General features: G+C 59.9%; 1 protein-coding gene across 5 annotated transcripts in view; it reads right to left on the bottom strand.

Moving 5' to 3' along the window:
• Nucleotides 1-16,627, bottom strand: part of OBSCN (obscurin, cytoskeletal calmodulin and titin-interacting RhoGEF) — a 104,792-nt gene that overhangs the window by 69,660 nt on the left and 18,505 nt on the right. For all 5 annotated transcript variants that reach the window (XM_071219246.1, XM_071219247.1, XM_071219248.1 and 2 more), the window contains exons 15-32: nt 16,034-16,309; nt 14,498-14,773; nt 12,962-13,237; nt 11,426-11,701; nt 9,890-10,165; nt 8,354-8,629; nt 6,818-7,093; nt 5,189-5,473; nt 4,758-5,024; nt 4,345-4,614; nt 3,144-3,410; nt 2,544-2,810; nt 2,214-2,326; nt 1,948-2,101; nt 1,603-1,764; nt 1,408-1,512; nt 572-838; nt 63-332 (exon numbers count right to left, since the gene is read on the bottom strand). In XM_071219246.1, coding sequence (XP_071075347.1) covers nt 63-332; nt 572-838; nt 1,408-1,512; nt 1,603-1,764; nt 1,948-2,101; nt 2,214-2,326; nt 2,544-2,810; nt 3,144-3,410; nt 4,345-4,614; nt 4,758-5,024; nt 5,189-5,473; nt 6,818-7,093; nt 8,354-8,629; nt 9,890-10,165; nt 11,426-11,701; nt 12,962-13,237; nt 14,498-14,773; nt 16,034-16,309 — 4,359 coding nt within the window. The remainder of the gene's footprint in view (nt 1-62; nt 333-571; nt 839-1,407; nt 1,513-1,602; nt 1,765-1,947; nt 2,102-2,213; nt 2,327-2,543; nt 2,811-3,143; nt 3,411-4,344; nt 4,615-4,757; nt 5,025-5,188; nt 5,474-6,817; nt 7,094-8,353; nt 8,630-9,889; nt 10,166-11,425; nt 11,702-12,961; nt 13,238-14,497; nt 14,774-16,033; nt 16,310-16,627) is intronic.

The raw sequence follows: 16,627 nt of genomic DNA, 5'->3' as shown, positions 1-16,627 counted from the left end.
ACCCTCGTCCAGCACCTCATCTGCGGGAGCCCATCCTTCCATTCATGGGCCTCACGGCTCACCTGAGACGACCAGGTGGGCGGTGGAGCGAGACTTGCCGATGGTGAAGTGCACTGGCCCGGTCATGGTAGAGCAGGTGCGCTGCAGCGTCAGCCGGTGCACTGTGCCTTCCTGCTCCATGCCCACATTCGCCCCAGCCTGCAGCACTGTCTTCCCCAGCAGCCACTTAGGCGGCCGAACAGACGGGATAGAGGTCTCGCACTCGAACCAGGCAGGGGCGGGCTCCATCACCGTCAAGTCCTGCAGGCCCCGCACAATGGTGATGGATTGCTCTGTGGGAGAGGGAAGGGTAACCACGCAGTTCTGCAGGAGGACTGCTGTGCCCCCATGCTTATTCCTTCCTGGGGATAAACTCTCCCCCCACACTCCCTGTTCTCACCATCCCCCACCTCCTGCCCCAATGTTCCCCAGTCGACCTGGCTGCCTGCAAGTATCAGGGCCAATGACAGGGCCCTGGCCCATTCCCAGGCACAGGAGACAGCTGTTGCCCCACTCCCGGGCCCTGCCTCACCTTCCACAAAGAACTGGGCACTGGTCTTCACATCACCAGCATCACATGTATAAGTGTCCTCATCCTCAGGCTGCACCTCATTGATGACCAGCTTGCGGTAGAGGCCATCACTGACCATCTCGTACTTGGGTCCCGGCCACAGTTCCACGCCACCCTTGAACCACCGCACCTGGGCGCTGGCCCGTGACATCTGGCACTCGAGCACACCGCGGTGCTTCTCCATGGCAATCTTGTCCCTCAGTGGGCGCAGGATGGACACTGGCAGCTCTGTGGGTGAGGCCGGGAAGGGTCAGGGTGGGCATTCGGCCACCTCAATGCCCTGGGACTGGGCGCTCTGTCTGTGCAGCCCCCATCTAGCCAGGTTAAGCCAAGTGTCATACTCGGGGCTGAGACCCTCTGTACCATTGACCACAAAGAAGGTAGGCATGCCCATGCACCTTCACCCCTTGTGCCCCTTGCTGCACCCCCTTTCTGCCCCCACATCTGCTCTGCCCTGGCCTGCGCATCACTACATCCCGGGTGGTCCCCTTGTCTGTCCTCAGGCCCCCTCCTCCCTCGTGCCTGGTCTCCACTCTCTCCTGTCATCAAGGCCATCAGCCTGGCACCCCTGCTTTCCAGCACCTGCTGCAGTCTCAGGAGGAGGAAGTTGCTAGTACCCTCACTTTAAACAAAGGAGGGCTGCCTCCCCAGAGCCCTGTTTTCCTGCAGTAGAGGCAACACCCTCTTTCCCTCCTCCTGGGTCACCAGTCCTGCCAGGCAAACATTGGAACAACTGGCTCAGCACATGCATGTTCTCATTTGGTGTCCAGTCCATGCCCTTCCCTGAGGCCCCTCACCTCTCACTCGGAGCTGGGCTCGAGATTCTGCATTTTCGGCCACAAATCGGATTTCTCCTGTGTCTTCCACTAGGACCCTCCGGTAGATGAGTGTGTATGTCCTCCCTGGGGACACAGACCACTCAGCACCAGGGAAGGAGCCTAGGGGAGAGGGAGAGGGAGAGGCCCTCCCGCAGCCACTCACTGCCCTCACACCTTCCTGGCGGATGCGCACGTTGTCACTGGGCCGAAGCTTACTGCCCTCCCAGAACCACTGGGTTGGCACCTCGTCATGGGAGACTTCACAGGAGAAGGTGGCACTCTCCTTCTCTGTCACCTCCACATCCTCCAAGGGCCTCAGGATCTGGACGTTGCGGCCTGAGGGATGGAGGGAGACTCTGCCACACTCTGAGACACAGAGCTGCCCACCCCCACCCCCATCCCCAGTTTGCTGAGTATCGGAGGGGGTCCGGACCAGAGGGCAAGTACCTTGATGGAGGACACAGGGGACCAGGAGGTCTTTACACCTAGCCCTGTTCTCCCACTCTGCCTAGCCCTCACCTCGAACCTTCAGAGAGGCCAAGGTCTGAGCCTCGTGGGCATCACACACATACACGCCCTGGTCCCCAAAGGCACACTGGTAAATGATGAGGGTCCGGCAGGTGCCCTGGGCTGCCATGCCCACTGTCTTGCCAACCTGCAGCTCCACACCGTCCTGTAGGGTACAAGGCCAGGTCAGGCACTGGGGATTCCCACCCAACGGTCCTACTCCTGCCCACCCATGGGGAGGAGTGGGATGGAGTAGAAGGGTCCACAGACAAAGGTACCTTCAGCCAGCGCACATCCACATTGGGACGGGACAGCTCACACTCCAGGGTCACTTTGTCCTTTTCTGTGGCTACCACATCTTTCAGTGGGCGGCTGAACCTCACAGGCAGCTCTGGGGAGGCAGGAGGAGGAGATAAGAGGCAGGTCCTGGAGGTGCCCTGGGCAGGGGGGGAGGGGGCTGAGCTGGACCAAATCACTCAGCTGGTTCTAGGAACGAATGCCCCCCTCACCCCCAGGATTCCATCTCCCTGTCCCCACCTGCCTCCTGGGCCACCTTGGGGACAGGGATAGCGTGCTCTCAAGTGGGTCCCTCCCTGCTCCCCACGCACCAGTTACCACAAGTCGAGCAGATGTGTGCACGCCCTCAGCTTTGAAGGCGATGAGACCACCATCTTGTGGCCGCAGGTCAGACAGTGTGAGTGTATGGATGGGGCCTTGCACTGCCAGGTGGCACAAGGGCCCTGGCTGCAGCCGAAGGCCATCACGCGTCCAGCTGCCCTCCACATTGGCATGCGACAGCTCCACCTCCATGATGGCTGAGCCCTGCTCCTGTACCTCCACTGCTTGCAGGTCCCTCAGAAGCCGGACCTGGCGCACTGCAGGGCAAACATGGGACTGGTGTGCTGCTGCACCAGGCCCTCCTTCTGACCTCCCCAGGGGCCTCAACTCAGCATGTTGCCCTAGAGGTAAAGGCCCACTTCCACCCACCACAGGAGGATAATTGCTTTCCATGGAAGGCCAACCTCCCCACCATCCTTGCAGCCCCTCCCTTAGCGTGCCCCTCCAAGTTGGTGGTCCACCCCCACCCTCCCTTTCCATCCCCTTCCCAGGGAATGTCTCCGGTGGGAAATCTGTTCCTCTCCTACCCTCCTGCCCTCCCTCCCCCATCCTGGGTGCTGACCCCCAGGCCCAGCTGCCCTGCAGCTCACTTTCCACTGTGAGCTTAGCCTGTGTCTTGTCATCTGGCGTCTCACAGCCATAGAAGCCACGGTCAGCAAATCCCACGCTGTGGAGGACCAGGGAGTGACTCGTGCCCTCCGTGTGGATCTCCACCTTCTTGCCTGGGGCCAGGACCATGGCATTGCGTGTCCACTTGACCTCCGGCCAAGGCCTGGTCAGCTCCACCACCATGGTCACAGAACCCCACTCCTCCACTGTCTGTGGCTCCAGCTTCTTCTTGAACAGCACAGGAGCCTCTATGACCAGGGAAAGGGCAGTCACACAGCCACTGCCACTCAGGGAAGCCAGGTGCAGAGGGTCCCTGTTCACCCCAACTCCCAGCAGGCAGAGTGGGGCCCTACCACACTCTGACTGCAAGCCAGACGAGGCTTTAGCCATACTCAGGGCCCAGCTGCACATTTGCACAGGTATGCTTTTATGGGAGGAAATGGAGACTAAGGAGGCTTCTCCCTCCCTAACCCACTCACACCTTCTGCTCTCCTCCTCTGAACAACCCTGCCATGCCCCAGTGCCTGGAGCTCCTAAATGTGGCCGGTGTCCAGCAGCCTCAGGACAGAGGGAGCTGGTGAGACAGGTAGACTCTGAGACCCCAGGCCCTCAGTGTCAGCACCTCCACTCCACTAAGGCCCTGGGAGTGCGTACAGGAAGGAAGAGAAACATGCTAGAGTGCACCTCCCAGTCCCAGGCTGCGCCAGGACCTCCCCAGAAAGTGCATTACTCTTATATTACTACATTACTCTTATTCGAAAACCTGCAATGGGTCCCACTCACCCTCAGGTGACACCTGGCTCAGCACAATCTGGCTTCAGCAAGCAAAGTGCATCCTTATCTCCTGTCTCTGCTTGCACTGTCTGCCAATTACACTCCCCCCACACCACCACCTATGGGGCTCAGTGTGGGACCCCACTCTCAGACCAGGTACACTTTGCAGCAGTTTATTTTCTACCCTTCAGAGGTGTCCAACCCTTCAGTGCCACCCCAGTCTTCTCTTTGCAGCCAGGAAACCCCGTGTCCCCTGAGATCAGCCAGAGGACCTGGATGCCAGCGAGCAGCAAGGTGCCGGCCAGGAACCAGCTCACCCAGGAGGTGCCCAAACTCCCTGACACCCTCGCCCCCACCAACACACACACACACACACACACACACACACACACACACACACGCACGCACCTCGGACCCGGAGGACAGCCGAGGATGTGACACCCTCAGCCTCCGCGGTGATCTCGCCTGCGTCCTCCAGGTCCAGACCGGAGATGGTCAAGCTGTGGCTGGTGCTGCTCTGCGATATGAGAAACTTCTCGCTGGGCTGCAGCTGGGCGCCGTCTCGGAACCACGTGACGGCTGCATCGCTGGGGGTCACCACACACTGGAAGGTGGCCTCTCGGCCCTCCTCTGCGACCACAGCGCTCAGCCCGGACGTGAACTTGACCTCCCGGGGTACTATGGGCAGGAGCTCGGTTTGAGAGGTGGGCAGGAGGGGTGAAGCCCCACCGGAAGACACCGCGGAAGGGCGCCTCCTCCGTGAAGCCGCCTGGGAAGCCGAGCTACCCGCCCCAGCCTCCGAGCGCCCTGCGGCTGCTTACCTCGGACTGTGAGCTGGGTGCTGGTGCGGTCGTCACGGCTCTCGCACACGTATTCGCCCGCATCCTCTGCCCTGAGGGCAGACAGGGTGAGCGAGCGCACGGTCCCCGCGGCTGACATCTGGAAGCGCTTGCCCGACCGGAGCTGTGTGCTTCCGCAGCGCCACAGCACCTCAGCCTGCTCCGGTCTCAGCTCGCAGGTCAGCGTTGCTGTGCCACCCAGCTCCCCGCTCACGGGCTCCAGGGGCCGGCAGAACTTGGCGGCCACCTCTGTGGAAGGCGAACGACGTCAGCCGGGAGGGGCTCGGGCCGTGGGGAAGATCTCTGCGCTTTGGTGTCGTTCGCCCTGACCCTCACCCGGATCCGCTCTGGACACTGCCTGCACGCCCTCCCATGAAACCCCAGCAGATGCAGGTTCTCAGAGGACCGCTGACCTTCCACCTGCACTGGGAAGTCCTGCCCCTCGGCTCCCACGCGGCAGCTGTAGATCGCGCTGTCCAGAGTCTGTGCGCTGCGCAGGGTCAGGGTGTGTGTGTCTCCCAGGCTGGCCATCTCATGCCGCTTGCTGCGCCGAATCTCTACGCCGTCCTTGAGCCAAGTCACCACAGCCACAGAGGGTGTGGCCAGTGTGGCAGTCAGAATGATATCCTCGTGTTCCCTGACCACCAGAAGCTCCCTGCGGCCTGGTCTCTCCAGGGCTGGGGGCTCAGGCTCTGGCTCTGGGGCACAGGGGGCAAGGAAAGGAGGCTCAGTCAGCTCAAGGGGGGACCCTGCATCTCTGACCTGGGCCCTGCTGCCCTCAGGCCATAGAGTGAAGACCTAAAATGGAGCTGCCCCAAGCTCCAACTGCTCCTCAATGATCTGCTTGTCCAGCCCTTGGCTGCTGCTTCCACTGAACAGGCCCAAAGATGAACGCAGCAGGGCCCCACGCCACATGATGGCCACCATCAGGCTCCCAGGGGCCATAAGAAGTGGCCAGGAGGAGCTAGCTGCAGGAAACCACAGGCCTGGGGCCCATAAGCTCTGTCCAACCAAGAATCTAGAGGCCAGGATGCCTGCCCTCCAGGGCTGCATGGGCCCACCCACAGATACTGCAGGGAGAGTGGGGCCAGCCTGGTGACTGAACTGACATTCCAGAAGGACAGCAGGGAGCAGAGCAAGGAAAGGAGCTGGAGAGGGCAGCTTGGGTTCAGGACCCTGGGGACAAAGGCTGAGAGGTATGAAACAGACTTGAGTGCTTCAGGCAGCTAAGCACAGTGGGGGAAGGGGATGCATAGCAGAAAGGGAGAGGGTGAAAGCACCAGAAGGGGGACCAAGAGGGTGGGTCCCTGTGAAAGATGATCCAGGTGAGCATCTAAAAACCATGCTTCCTGTGCAATGGGGAACTGGTGGGCAAAGGCAAAAGCTGGAGATGGGGCAGTGTCAGCCAGCTCAGGACAGATGCCTAAAGCAAGACTCTGAAAGCCAGTGGTGCTGTCATCAGCTGGGGGTGTGTAAGGAACAGGCAGCACACCAAGGACTAGGACTGGCCAAGTTTGAGCATCTGAACACCAGCTGGGAAGATTTAGAAAAAGCTGGAAAGAGAACCCCAAGACCACAGAGACAAGGATCCAAGCTCCACTGAGGACAAAGACATCCAAAGCCATAGGCCCCTCTAGTAAGGTTCCCCAGGGCAAGGCTGGGCTCCAAAACTGCTCAAGTGGACATAAACCCGGAAAACTGCCTGCTCCAGGCCACAGACAGAGAATGGGCATTTTCATAGACCTCAGCCTTGAAGCAGTCCACAGAAGCCTCCAGGACAGGTTCCATGCTGAGGAAGGTAGGAATACAGCAAACAGAGCAGAAACATGAGGCAAAGGATACCCAAAATATGCTGGAGTAGGGTCTACGACATCATCCTCAGACCCAACAGCTTAGTACAAAGTAGAGCCCTAGAAGGGGCTATGTCAATGGAACCCAGTACAGGGGCAACCATGTCCCCACACCAGGCTTAAGCCTTTTAGGACAATGCCCATCCCTTGATTGGACAGACACTTGTCTGCTCTCTCTAGGCTGGCACCAACCTGTGACATCCAGGCTGAAGGTGACCCTCTGGCCCCCAGCCTCGCAGCTGTACTCCCCGCCATCTGCCTTCCCTGCCTGTGGCAGCACCAGCCGCCGGGTGCAGCCCGTGGCCTCCACGCGCACTTTCGAGCTCCCACTCAGCTTCTTGCCGTCCTTGTACCACGTCACCTGCGTCTGGGCCTGGGCCACCTCGCAGCTCAGCGTGGCGATGGCCCCTGCCTCGGCCTGCACCTGACTGCGTGCCGCCTGCTCCTTGGCAAAAACCACCGTGGGCTCTGGGGACAGGGAGGGAAGCACAGGGTCAGAGACTTGCTCAAAGTCAGGAGGACGGCACTGGGGAAAGGAGGGCTAAACAGGGAGGCGGGAGGGCCAGAAAGCTCTCCGGGCTCAGCACCCGCTGTGGGGCCTGCAGAAGCCCCAGCGCCTTCCCAGCCCCAGGAGCACATCCACCTGCACATGGGCCTCTGCCCCGTGGAGGGGAGCGGCGTGTGCGTACACCCTACAAACCACACACGGTACCAACGGTCCTACGGTGGCTCGTGGGAGTCAATGTGAGACCACAGCCAACCCTCACGGGAAGTCAAACTCTCCTCAGGAGAGGACAGGAACGTTTGATCGCAGCCAGGGAGGGACAGGCACACACATGAGTCATTAGGACGTGCTGGAAATAAATCCTGATTTGGTAGTCAGGGGCTGCTACTGCCCGAACTCATCCCTAACACACTGTGCTGTTGTGGCGTGAGCTCCTCTGTCCTCTCTGTGTGGGACCCCCCCCCACACACATCAGACCCCAAGGGGCCGCTGACACAGAATGTCTAAGAGGAGACAGAAGGAAAGAAAGCAAGGTGTGCTTTTAAGAGGACACTCCGCGCCTCACAGGAGAAGATCACAGGTGCGTGTTCGCCAGCCCTCGGTTCTTGGCTGACTTTGCACAGACACGGAATCAGAGCTGAGATCGAGACTTTGAAACATGGGTGCACTGGTGGCTTCTGTAGCCGTGTCCAAGGAAGAAAGAGGGTTGCACAATGACTAGGACTTTGCTGACCCAAACTTCGCTGTTCAGCGAATGTCCAGTAGGAGTGTGTGGCTGAAATTGTGCCTTCTCAGGTCAAGACAAACAAACACCTCTGGTTCCGGAGAACCCTTGGGGGGCACTAGATGAGGGCCCCTGGAAGATGCTCAAATGTCCCTAAGGTCATGCACGTTTCCTGAGGTGAGAGACATCTGGGCTACTTGAGACCCCAGAGCCAGCAGAGCCAGACACCTGGGCACCAAGGAATACCAGGGGCATCACTATGTGGGAACGCCACCCGGGGTGCACAAGGTGCGCCCAGTGGGTGGCCCCTCACCCCTCTGTGCCTCCATTCCAGCCTCCCTGGACTCGGCCTCGGGCATACAAGTGGAAAGGGGGAGGATGGGAGATGGCAATGGATGGAGTCTAATGGAAAGACTAAAGGACTGTCACAGCTGTAAGTCAGTGACAGCAACACTTCCAAACAGGGCTACGGAGCACCCCTTGCCCCCAGAGAACTGACCTGAGACATCCAGGCTGAAGGTGACCCTCTGGCCCCCAGCCTCGCAGCTGTACTCCCCGCCATCTGCCTTCCCTGCCTGTGGCAGCACCAGCCGCCGGGTGCAGCCCGTGGCCTCCACGCGCACTTTCGAGCTCCCACTCAGCTTCTTGCCGTCCTTGTACCACGTCACCTGCGTCTGGGCCTGGGCCACCTCGCAGCTCAGCGTGGCGATGGCCCCTGCCTCGGCCTGCACCTGACTGCGTGCCGCCTGCTCCTTGGCAAAAACCACCGTGGGCTCTGGGGACAGGGAGGGAAGCACAGGGTCAGAGACTTGCTCAAAGTCAGGAGGACGGCACTGGGGAAAGGAGGGCTAAACAGGGAGGCGGGAGGGCCAGAAAGCTCTCCGGGCTCAGCACCCGCTGTGGGGCCTGCAGAAGCCCCAGCGCCTTCCCAGCCCCAGGAGCACATCCACCTGCACATGGGCCTCTGCCCCGTGGAGGGGAGCGGCGTGTGCGTACACCCTACAAACCACACACGGTACCAACGGTCCTACGGTGGCTCGTGGGAGTCAATGTGAGACCACAGCCAACCCTCACGGGAAGTCAAACTCTCCTCAGGAGAGGACAGGAACGTTTGATCGCAGCCAGGGAGGGACAGGCACACACATGAGTCATTAGGACGTGCTGGAAATAAATCCTGATTTGGTAGTCAGGGGCTGCTACTGCCCGAACTCATCCCTAACACACTGTGCTGTTGTGGCGTGAGCTCCTCTGTCCTCTCTGTGTGGGACCCCCCCCCACACACATCAGACCCCAAGGGGCCGCTGACACAGAATGTCTAAGAGGAGACAGAAGGAAAGAAAGCAAGGTGTGCTTTTAAGAGGACACTCCGCGCCTCACAGGAGAAGATCACAGGTGCGTGTTCGCCAGCCCTCGGTTCTTGGCTGACTTTGCACAGACACGGAATCAGAGCTGAGATCGAGACTTTGAAACATGGGTGCACTGGTGGCTTCTGTAGCCGTGTCCAAGGAAGAAAGAGGGTTGCACAATGACTAGGACTTTGCTGACCCAAACTTCGCTGTTCAGCGAATGTCCAGTAGGAGTGTGTGGCTGAAATTGTGCCTTCTCAGGTCAAGACAAACAAACACCTCTGGTTCCGGAGAACCCTTGGGGGGCACTAGATGAGGGCCCCTGGAAGATGCTCAAATGTCCCTAAGGTCATGCACGTTTCCTGAGGTGAGAGACATCTGGGCTACTTGAGACCCCAGAGCCAGCAGAGCCAGACACCTGGGCACCAAGGAATACCAGGGGCATCACTATGTGGGAACGCCACCCGGGGTGCACAAGGTGCGCCCAGTGGGTGGCCCCTCACCCCTCTGTGCCTCCATTCCAGCCTCCCTGGACTCGGCCTCGGGCATACAAGTGGAAAGGGGGAGGATGGGAGATGGCAATGAATGGAGTCTAATGGAAAGACTAAAGGACTGTCACAGCTGTAAGTCAGTGACAGCAACACTTCCAAACAGGGCTACGGAGCACCCCTTGCCCCCAGAGAACTGACCTGAGACATCCAGGCTGAAGGTGACCCTCTGGCCCCCAGCCTCGCAGCTGTACTCCCCGCCATCTGCCTTCCCTGCCTGTGGCAGCACCAGCCGCCGGGTGCAGCCCGTGGCCTCCACGCGCACTTTCGAGCTCCCACTCAGCTTCTTGCCGTCCTTGTACCACGTCACCTGCGTCTGGGCCTGGGCCACCTCGCAGCTCAGCGTGGCGATGGCCCCTGCCTCGGCCTGCACCTGACTGCGTGCCGCCTGCTCCTTGGCAAAAACCACCGTGGGCTCTGGGGACAGGGAGGGAAGCACAGGGTCAGAGACTTGCTCAAAGTCAGGAGGACGGCACTGGGGAAAGGAGGGCTAAACAGGGAGGCGGGAGGGCCAGAAAGCTCTCCGGGCTCAGCACCCGCTGTGGGGCCTGCAGAAGCCCCAGCGCCTTCCCAGCCCCAGGAGCACATCCACCTGCACATGGGCCTCTGCCCCGTGGAGGGGAGCGGCGTGTGCGTACACCCTACAAACCACACACGGTACCAACGGTCCTACGGTGGCTCGTGGGAGTCAATGTGAGACCACAGCCAACCCTCACGGGAAGTCAAACTCTCCTCAGGAGAGGACAGGAACGTTTGATCGCAGCCAGGGAGGGACAGGCACACACATGAGTCATTAGGACGTGCTGGAAATAAATCCTGATTTGGTAGTCAGGGGCTGCTACTGCCCGAACTCATCCCTAACACACTGTGCTGTTGTGGCGTGAGCTCCTCTGTCCTCTCTGTGTGGGACCCCCCCCCACACACATCAGACCCCAAGGGGCCGCTGACACAGAATGTCTAAGAGGAGACAGAAGGAAAGAAAGCAAGGTGTGCTTTTAAGAGGACACTCCGCGCCTCACAGGAGAAGATCACAGGTGCGTGTTCGCCAGCCCTCGGTTCTTGGCTGACTTTGCACAGACACGGAATCAGAGCTGAGATCGAGACTTTGAAACATGGGTGCACTGGTGGCTTCTGTAGCCGTGTCCAAGGAAGAAAGAGGGTTGCACAATGACTAGGACTTTGCTGACCCAAACTTCGCTGTTCAGCGAATGTCCAGTAGGAGTGTGTGGCTGAAATTGTGCCTTCTCAGGTCAAGACAAACAAACACCTCTGGTTCCGGAGAACCCTTGGGGGGCACTAGATGAGGGCCCCTGGAAGATGCTCAAATGTCCCTAAGGTCATGCACGTTTCCTGAGGTGAGAGACATCTGGGCTACTTGAGACCCCAGAGCCAGCAGAGCCAGACACCTGGGCACCAAGGAATACCAGGGGCATCACTATGTGGGAACGCCACCCGGGGTGCACAAGGTGCGCCCAGTGGGTGGCCCCTCACCCCTCTGTGCCTCCATTCCAGCCTCCCTGGACTCGGCCTCGGGCATACAAGTGGAAAGGGGGAGGATGGGAGATGGCAATGGATGGAGTCTAATGGAAAGACTAAAGGACTGTCACAGCTGTAAGTCAGTGACAGCAACACTTCCAAACAGGGCTACGGAGCACCCCTTGCCCCCAGAGAACTGACCTGAGACATCCAGGCTGAAGGTGACCCTCTGGCCCCCAGCCTCGCAGCTGTACTCCCCGCCATCTGCCTTCCCTGCCTGTGGCAGCACCAGCCGCCGGGTGCAGCCCGTGGCCTCCACGCGCACTTTCGAGCTCCCACTCAGCTTCTTGCCGTCCTTGTACCACGTCACCTGCGTCTGGGCCTGGGCCACCTCGCAGCTCAGCGTGGCGATGGCCCCTGCCTCGGCCTGCACCTGACTGCGTGCCGCCTGCTCCTTGGCAAAAACCACCGTGGGCTCTGGGGACAGGGAGGGAAGCACAGGGTCAGAGACTTGCTCAAAGTCAGGAGGACGGCACTGGGGAAAGGAGGGCTAAACAGGGAGGCGGGAGGGCCAGAAAGCTCTCCGGGCTCAGCACCCGCTGTGGGGCCTGCAGAAGCCCCAGCGCCTTCCCAGCCCCAGGAGCACATCCACCTGCACATGGGCCTCTGCCCCGTGGAGGGGAGCGGCGTGTGCGTACACCCTACAAACCACACACGGTACCAACGGTCCTACGGTGGCTCGTGGGAGTCAATGTGAGACCACAGCCAACCCTCACGGGAAGTCAAACTCTCCTCAGGAGAGGACAGGAACGTTTGATCGCAGCCAGGGAGGGACAGGCACACACATGAGTCATTAGGACGTGCTGGAAATAAATCCTGATTTGGTAGTCAGGGGCTGCTACTGCCCGAACTCATCCCTAACACACTGTGCTGTTGTGGCGTGAGCTCCTCTGTCCTCTCTGTGTGGGACCCCCCCCCACACACATCAGACCCCAAGGGGCCGCTGACACAGAATGTCTAAGAGGAGACAGAAGGAAAGAAAGCAAGGTGTGCTTTTAAGAGGACACTCCGCGCCTCACAGGAGAAGATCACAGGTGCGTGTTCGCCAGCCCTCGGTTCTTGGCTGACTTTGCACAGACACGGAATCAGAGCTGAGATCGAGACTTTGAAACATGGGTGCACTGGTGGCTTCTGTAGCCGTGTCCAAGGAAGAAAGAGGGTTGCACAATGACTAGGACTTTGCTGACCCAAACTTCGCTGTTCAGCGAATGTCCAGTAGGAGTGTGTGGCTGAAATTGTGCCTTCTCAGGTCAAGACAAACAAACACCTCTGGTTCCGGAGAACCCTTGGGGGGCACTAGATGAGGGCCCCTGGAAGATGCTCAAATGTCCCTAAGGTCATGCACGTTTCCTGAGGTGAGAGACATCTGGGCTACTTGAGACCCCAGAGCCAGCAGAGCCAGACACCTGGGCACCAAGGAATACCAGGGGCATCACTATGTGGGAACGCCACCCGGGGTGCACAAGGTGCGCCCAGTGGGTGGCCCCTCACCCCTCTGTGCCTCCATTCCAGCCTCCCTGGACTCGGCCTCGGGCATACAAGTGGAAAGGGGGAGGATGGGAGATGGCAATGGATGGAGTCTAATGGAAAGACTAAAGGACTGTCACAGCTGTAAGTCAGTGACAGCAACACTTCCAAACAGGGCTACGGAGCACCCCTTGCCCCCAGAGAACTGACCTGAGACATCCAGGCTGAAGGTGACCCTCTGGCCCCCAGCCTCGCAGCTGTACTCCCCGCCATCTGCCTTCCCTGCCTGTGGCAGCACCAGCCGCCGGGTGCAGCCCGTGGCCTCCACGCGCACTTTCGAGCTCCCACTCAGCTTCTTGCCGTCCTTGTACCACGTCACCTGCGTCTGGGCCTGGGCCACCTCGCAGCTCAGCGTGGCGATGGCCCCTGCCTCGGCCTGCACCTGACTGCGTGCCGCCTGCTCCTTGGCAAAAACCACCGTGGGCTCTGGGGACAGGGAGGGAAGCACAGGGTCAGAGACTTGCTCAAAGTCAGGAGGACGGCACTGGGGAAAGGAGGGCTAAACAGGGAGGCGGGAGGGCCAGAAAGCTCTCCGGGCTCAGCACCCGCTGTGGGGCCTGCAGAAGCCCCAGCGCCTTCCCAGCCCCAGGAGCACATCCACCTGCACATGGGCCTCTGCCCCGTGGAGGGGAGCGGCGTGTGCGTACACCCTACAAACCACACACGGTACCAACGGTCCTACGGTGGCTCGTGGGAGTCAATGTGAGACCACAGCCAACCCTCACGGGAAGTCAAACTCTCCTCAGGAGAGGACAGGAACGTTTGATCGCAGCCAGGGAGGGACAGGCACACACATGAGTCATTAGGACGTGCTGGAAATAAATCCTGATTTGGTAGTCAGGGGCTGCTACTGCCCGAACTCATCCCTAACACACTGTGCTGTTGTGGCGTGAGCTCCTCTGTCCTCTCTGTGTGGGACCCCCCCCCACACACATCAGACCCCAAGGGGCCGCTGACACAGAATGTCTAAGAGGAGACAGAAGGAAAGAAAGCAAGGTGTGCTTTTAAGAGGACACTCCGCGCCTCACAGGAGAAGATCACAGGTGCGTGTTCGCCAGCCCTCGGTTCTTGGCTGACTTTGCACAGACACGGAATCAGAGCTGAGATCGAGACTTTGAAACATGGGTGCACTGGTGGCTTCTGTAGCCGTGTCCAAGGAAGAAAGAGGGTTGCACAATGACTAGGACTTTGCTGACCCAAACTTCGCTGTTCAGCGAATGTCCAGTAGGAGTGTGTGGCTGAAATTGTGCCTTCTCAGGTCAAGACAAACAAACACCTCTGGTTCCGGAGAACCCTTGGGGGGCACTAGATGAGGGCCCCTGGAAGATGCTCAAATGTCCCTAAGGTCATGCACGTTTCCTGAGGTGAGAGACATCTGGGCTACTTGAGACCCCAGAGCCAGCAGAGCCAGACACCTGGGCACCAAGGAATACCAGGGGCATCACTATGTGGGAACGCCACCCGGGGTGCACAAGGTGCGCCCAGTGGGTGGCCCCTCACCCCTCTGTGCCTCCATTCCAGCCTCCCTGGACTCGGCCTCGGGCATACAAGTGGAAAGGGGGAGGATGGGAGATGGCAATGGATGGAGTCTAATGGAAAGACTAAAGGACTGTCACAGCTGTAAGTCAGTGACAGCAACACTTCCAAACAGGGCTACGGAGCACCCCTTGCCCCCAGAGAACTGACCTGAGACATCCAGGCTGAAGGTGACCCTCTGGCCCCCAGCCTCGCAGCTGTACTCCCCGCCATCTGCCTTCCCTGCCTGTGGCAGCACCAGCCGCCGGGTGCAGCCCGTGGCCTCCACGCGCACTTTCGAGCTCCCACTCAGCTTCTTGCCGTCCTTGTACCACGTCACCTGCGTCTGGGCCTGGGCCACCTCGCAGCTCAGCGTGGCGATGGCCCCTGCCTCGGCCTGCACCTGACTGCGTGCCGCCTGCTCCTTGGCAAAAACCACCGTGGGCTCTGGGGACAGGGAGGGAAGCACAGGGTCAGAGACTTGCTCAAAGTCAGGAGGACGGCACTGGGGAAAGGAGGGCTAAACAGGGAGGCGGGAGGGCCAGAAAGCTCTCCGGGCTCAGCACCCGCTGTGGGGCCTGCAGAAGCCCCAGCGCCTTCCCAGCCCCAGGAGCACATCCACCTGCACATGGGCCTCTGCCCCGTGGAGGGGAGCGGCGTGTGCGTACACCCTACAAACCACACACGGTACCAACGGTCCTACGGTGGCTCGTGGGAGTCAATGTGAGACCACAGCCAACCCTCACGGGAAGTCAAACTCTCCTCAGGAGAGGACAGGAACGTTTGATCGCAGCCAGGGAGGGACAGGCACACACATGAGTCATTAGGACGTGCTGGAAATAAATCCTGATTTGGTAGTCAGGGGCTGCTACTGCCCGAACTCATCCCTAACACACTGTGCTGTTGTGGCGTGAGCTCCTCTGTCCTCTCTGTGTGGGACCCCCCCCCACACACATCAGACCCCAAGGGGCCGCTGACACAGAATGTCTAAGAGGAGACAGAAGGAAAGAAAGCAAGGTGTGCTTTTAAGAGGACACTCCGCGCCTCACAGGAGAAGATCACAGGTGCGTGTTCGCCAGCCCTCGGTTCTTGGCTGACTTTGCACAGACACGGAATCAGAGCTGAGATCGAGACTTTGAAACATGGGTGCACTGGTGGCTTCTGTAGCCGTGTCCAAGGAAGAAAGAGGGTTGCACAATGACTAGGACTTTGCTGACCCAAACTTCGCTGTTCAGCGAATGTCCAGTAGGAGTGTGTGGCTGAAATTGTGCCTTCTCAGGTCAAGACAAACAAACACCTCTGGTTCCGGAGAACCCTTGGGGGGCACTAGATGAGGGCCCCTGGAAGATGCTCAAATGTCCCTAAGGTCATGCACGTTTCCTGAGGTGAGAGACATCTGGGCTACTTGAGACCCCAGAGCCAGCAGAGCCAGACACCTGGGCACCAAGGAATACCAGGGGCATCACTATGTGGGAACGCCACCCGGGGTGCACAAGGTGCGCCCAGTGGGTGGCCCCTCACCCCTCTGTGCCTCCATTCCAGCCTCCCTGGACTCGGCCTCGGGCATACAAGTGGAAAGGGGGAGGATGGGAGATGGCAATGGATGGAGTCTAATGGAAAGACTAAAGGACTGTCACAGCTGTAAGTCAGTGACAGCAACACTTCCAAACAGGGCTACGGAGCACCCCTTGCCCCCAGAGAACTGACCTGAGACATCCAGGCTGAAGGTGACCCTCTGGCCCCCAGCCTCGCAGCTGTACTCCCCGCCATCTGCCTTCCCTGCCTGTGGCAGCACCAGCCGCCGGGTGCAGCCCGTGGCCTCCACGCGCACTTTCGAGCTCCCACTCAGCTTCTTGCCGTCCTTGTACCACGTCACCTGCGTCTGGGCCTGGGCCACCTCGCAGCTCAGCGTGGCGATGGCCCCTGCCTCGGCCTGCACCTGACTGCGTGCCGCCTGCTCCTTGGCAAAAACCACCGTGGGCTCTGGGGACAGGGAGGGAAGCACAGGGTCAGAGACTTGCTCAAAGTCAGGAGGACGGCACTGGGGAAAGGAGGGCTAAACAGGGAGGCGGGAGGGCCAGAAAGCTCTCCGGGCTCAGCACCCGCTGTGGGGCCTGCAGAAGCCCCAGCGCCTTCCCAGCCCCAGGAGCACATCCACCTGCACATGGGCCTCTGCCCCGTGGAGGGGAGCGGCGTGTGCGTACACCCTACAAACCACACACGGTACCAACGGTCCTACGGTGGCTCGTGGGAGTCAATGTGAGACCACAGCCAACCCTCACGGGAAGTCAAACTCTCCTC

The sequence above is a fragment of the Desmodus rotundus genome, chromosome 9 (genome assembly GCF_022682495.2).
Source record: "Desmodus rotundus isolate HL8 chromosome 9, HLdesRot8A.1, whole genome shotgun sequence".
NCBI lineage: Eukaryota > Metazoa > Chordata > Mammalia > Chiroptera > Phyllostomidae > Desmodus > Desmodus rotundus.
This window is presented reverse-complemented; position numbering and strand designations above follow the sequence as displayed.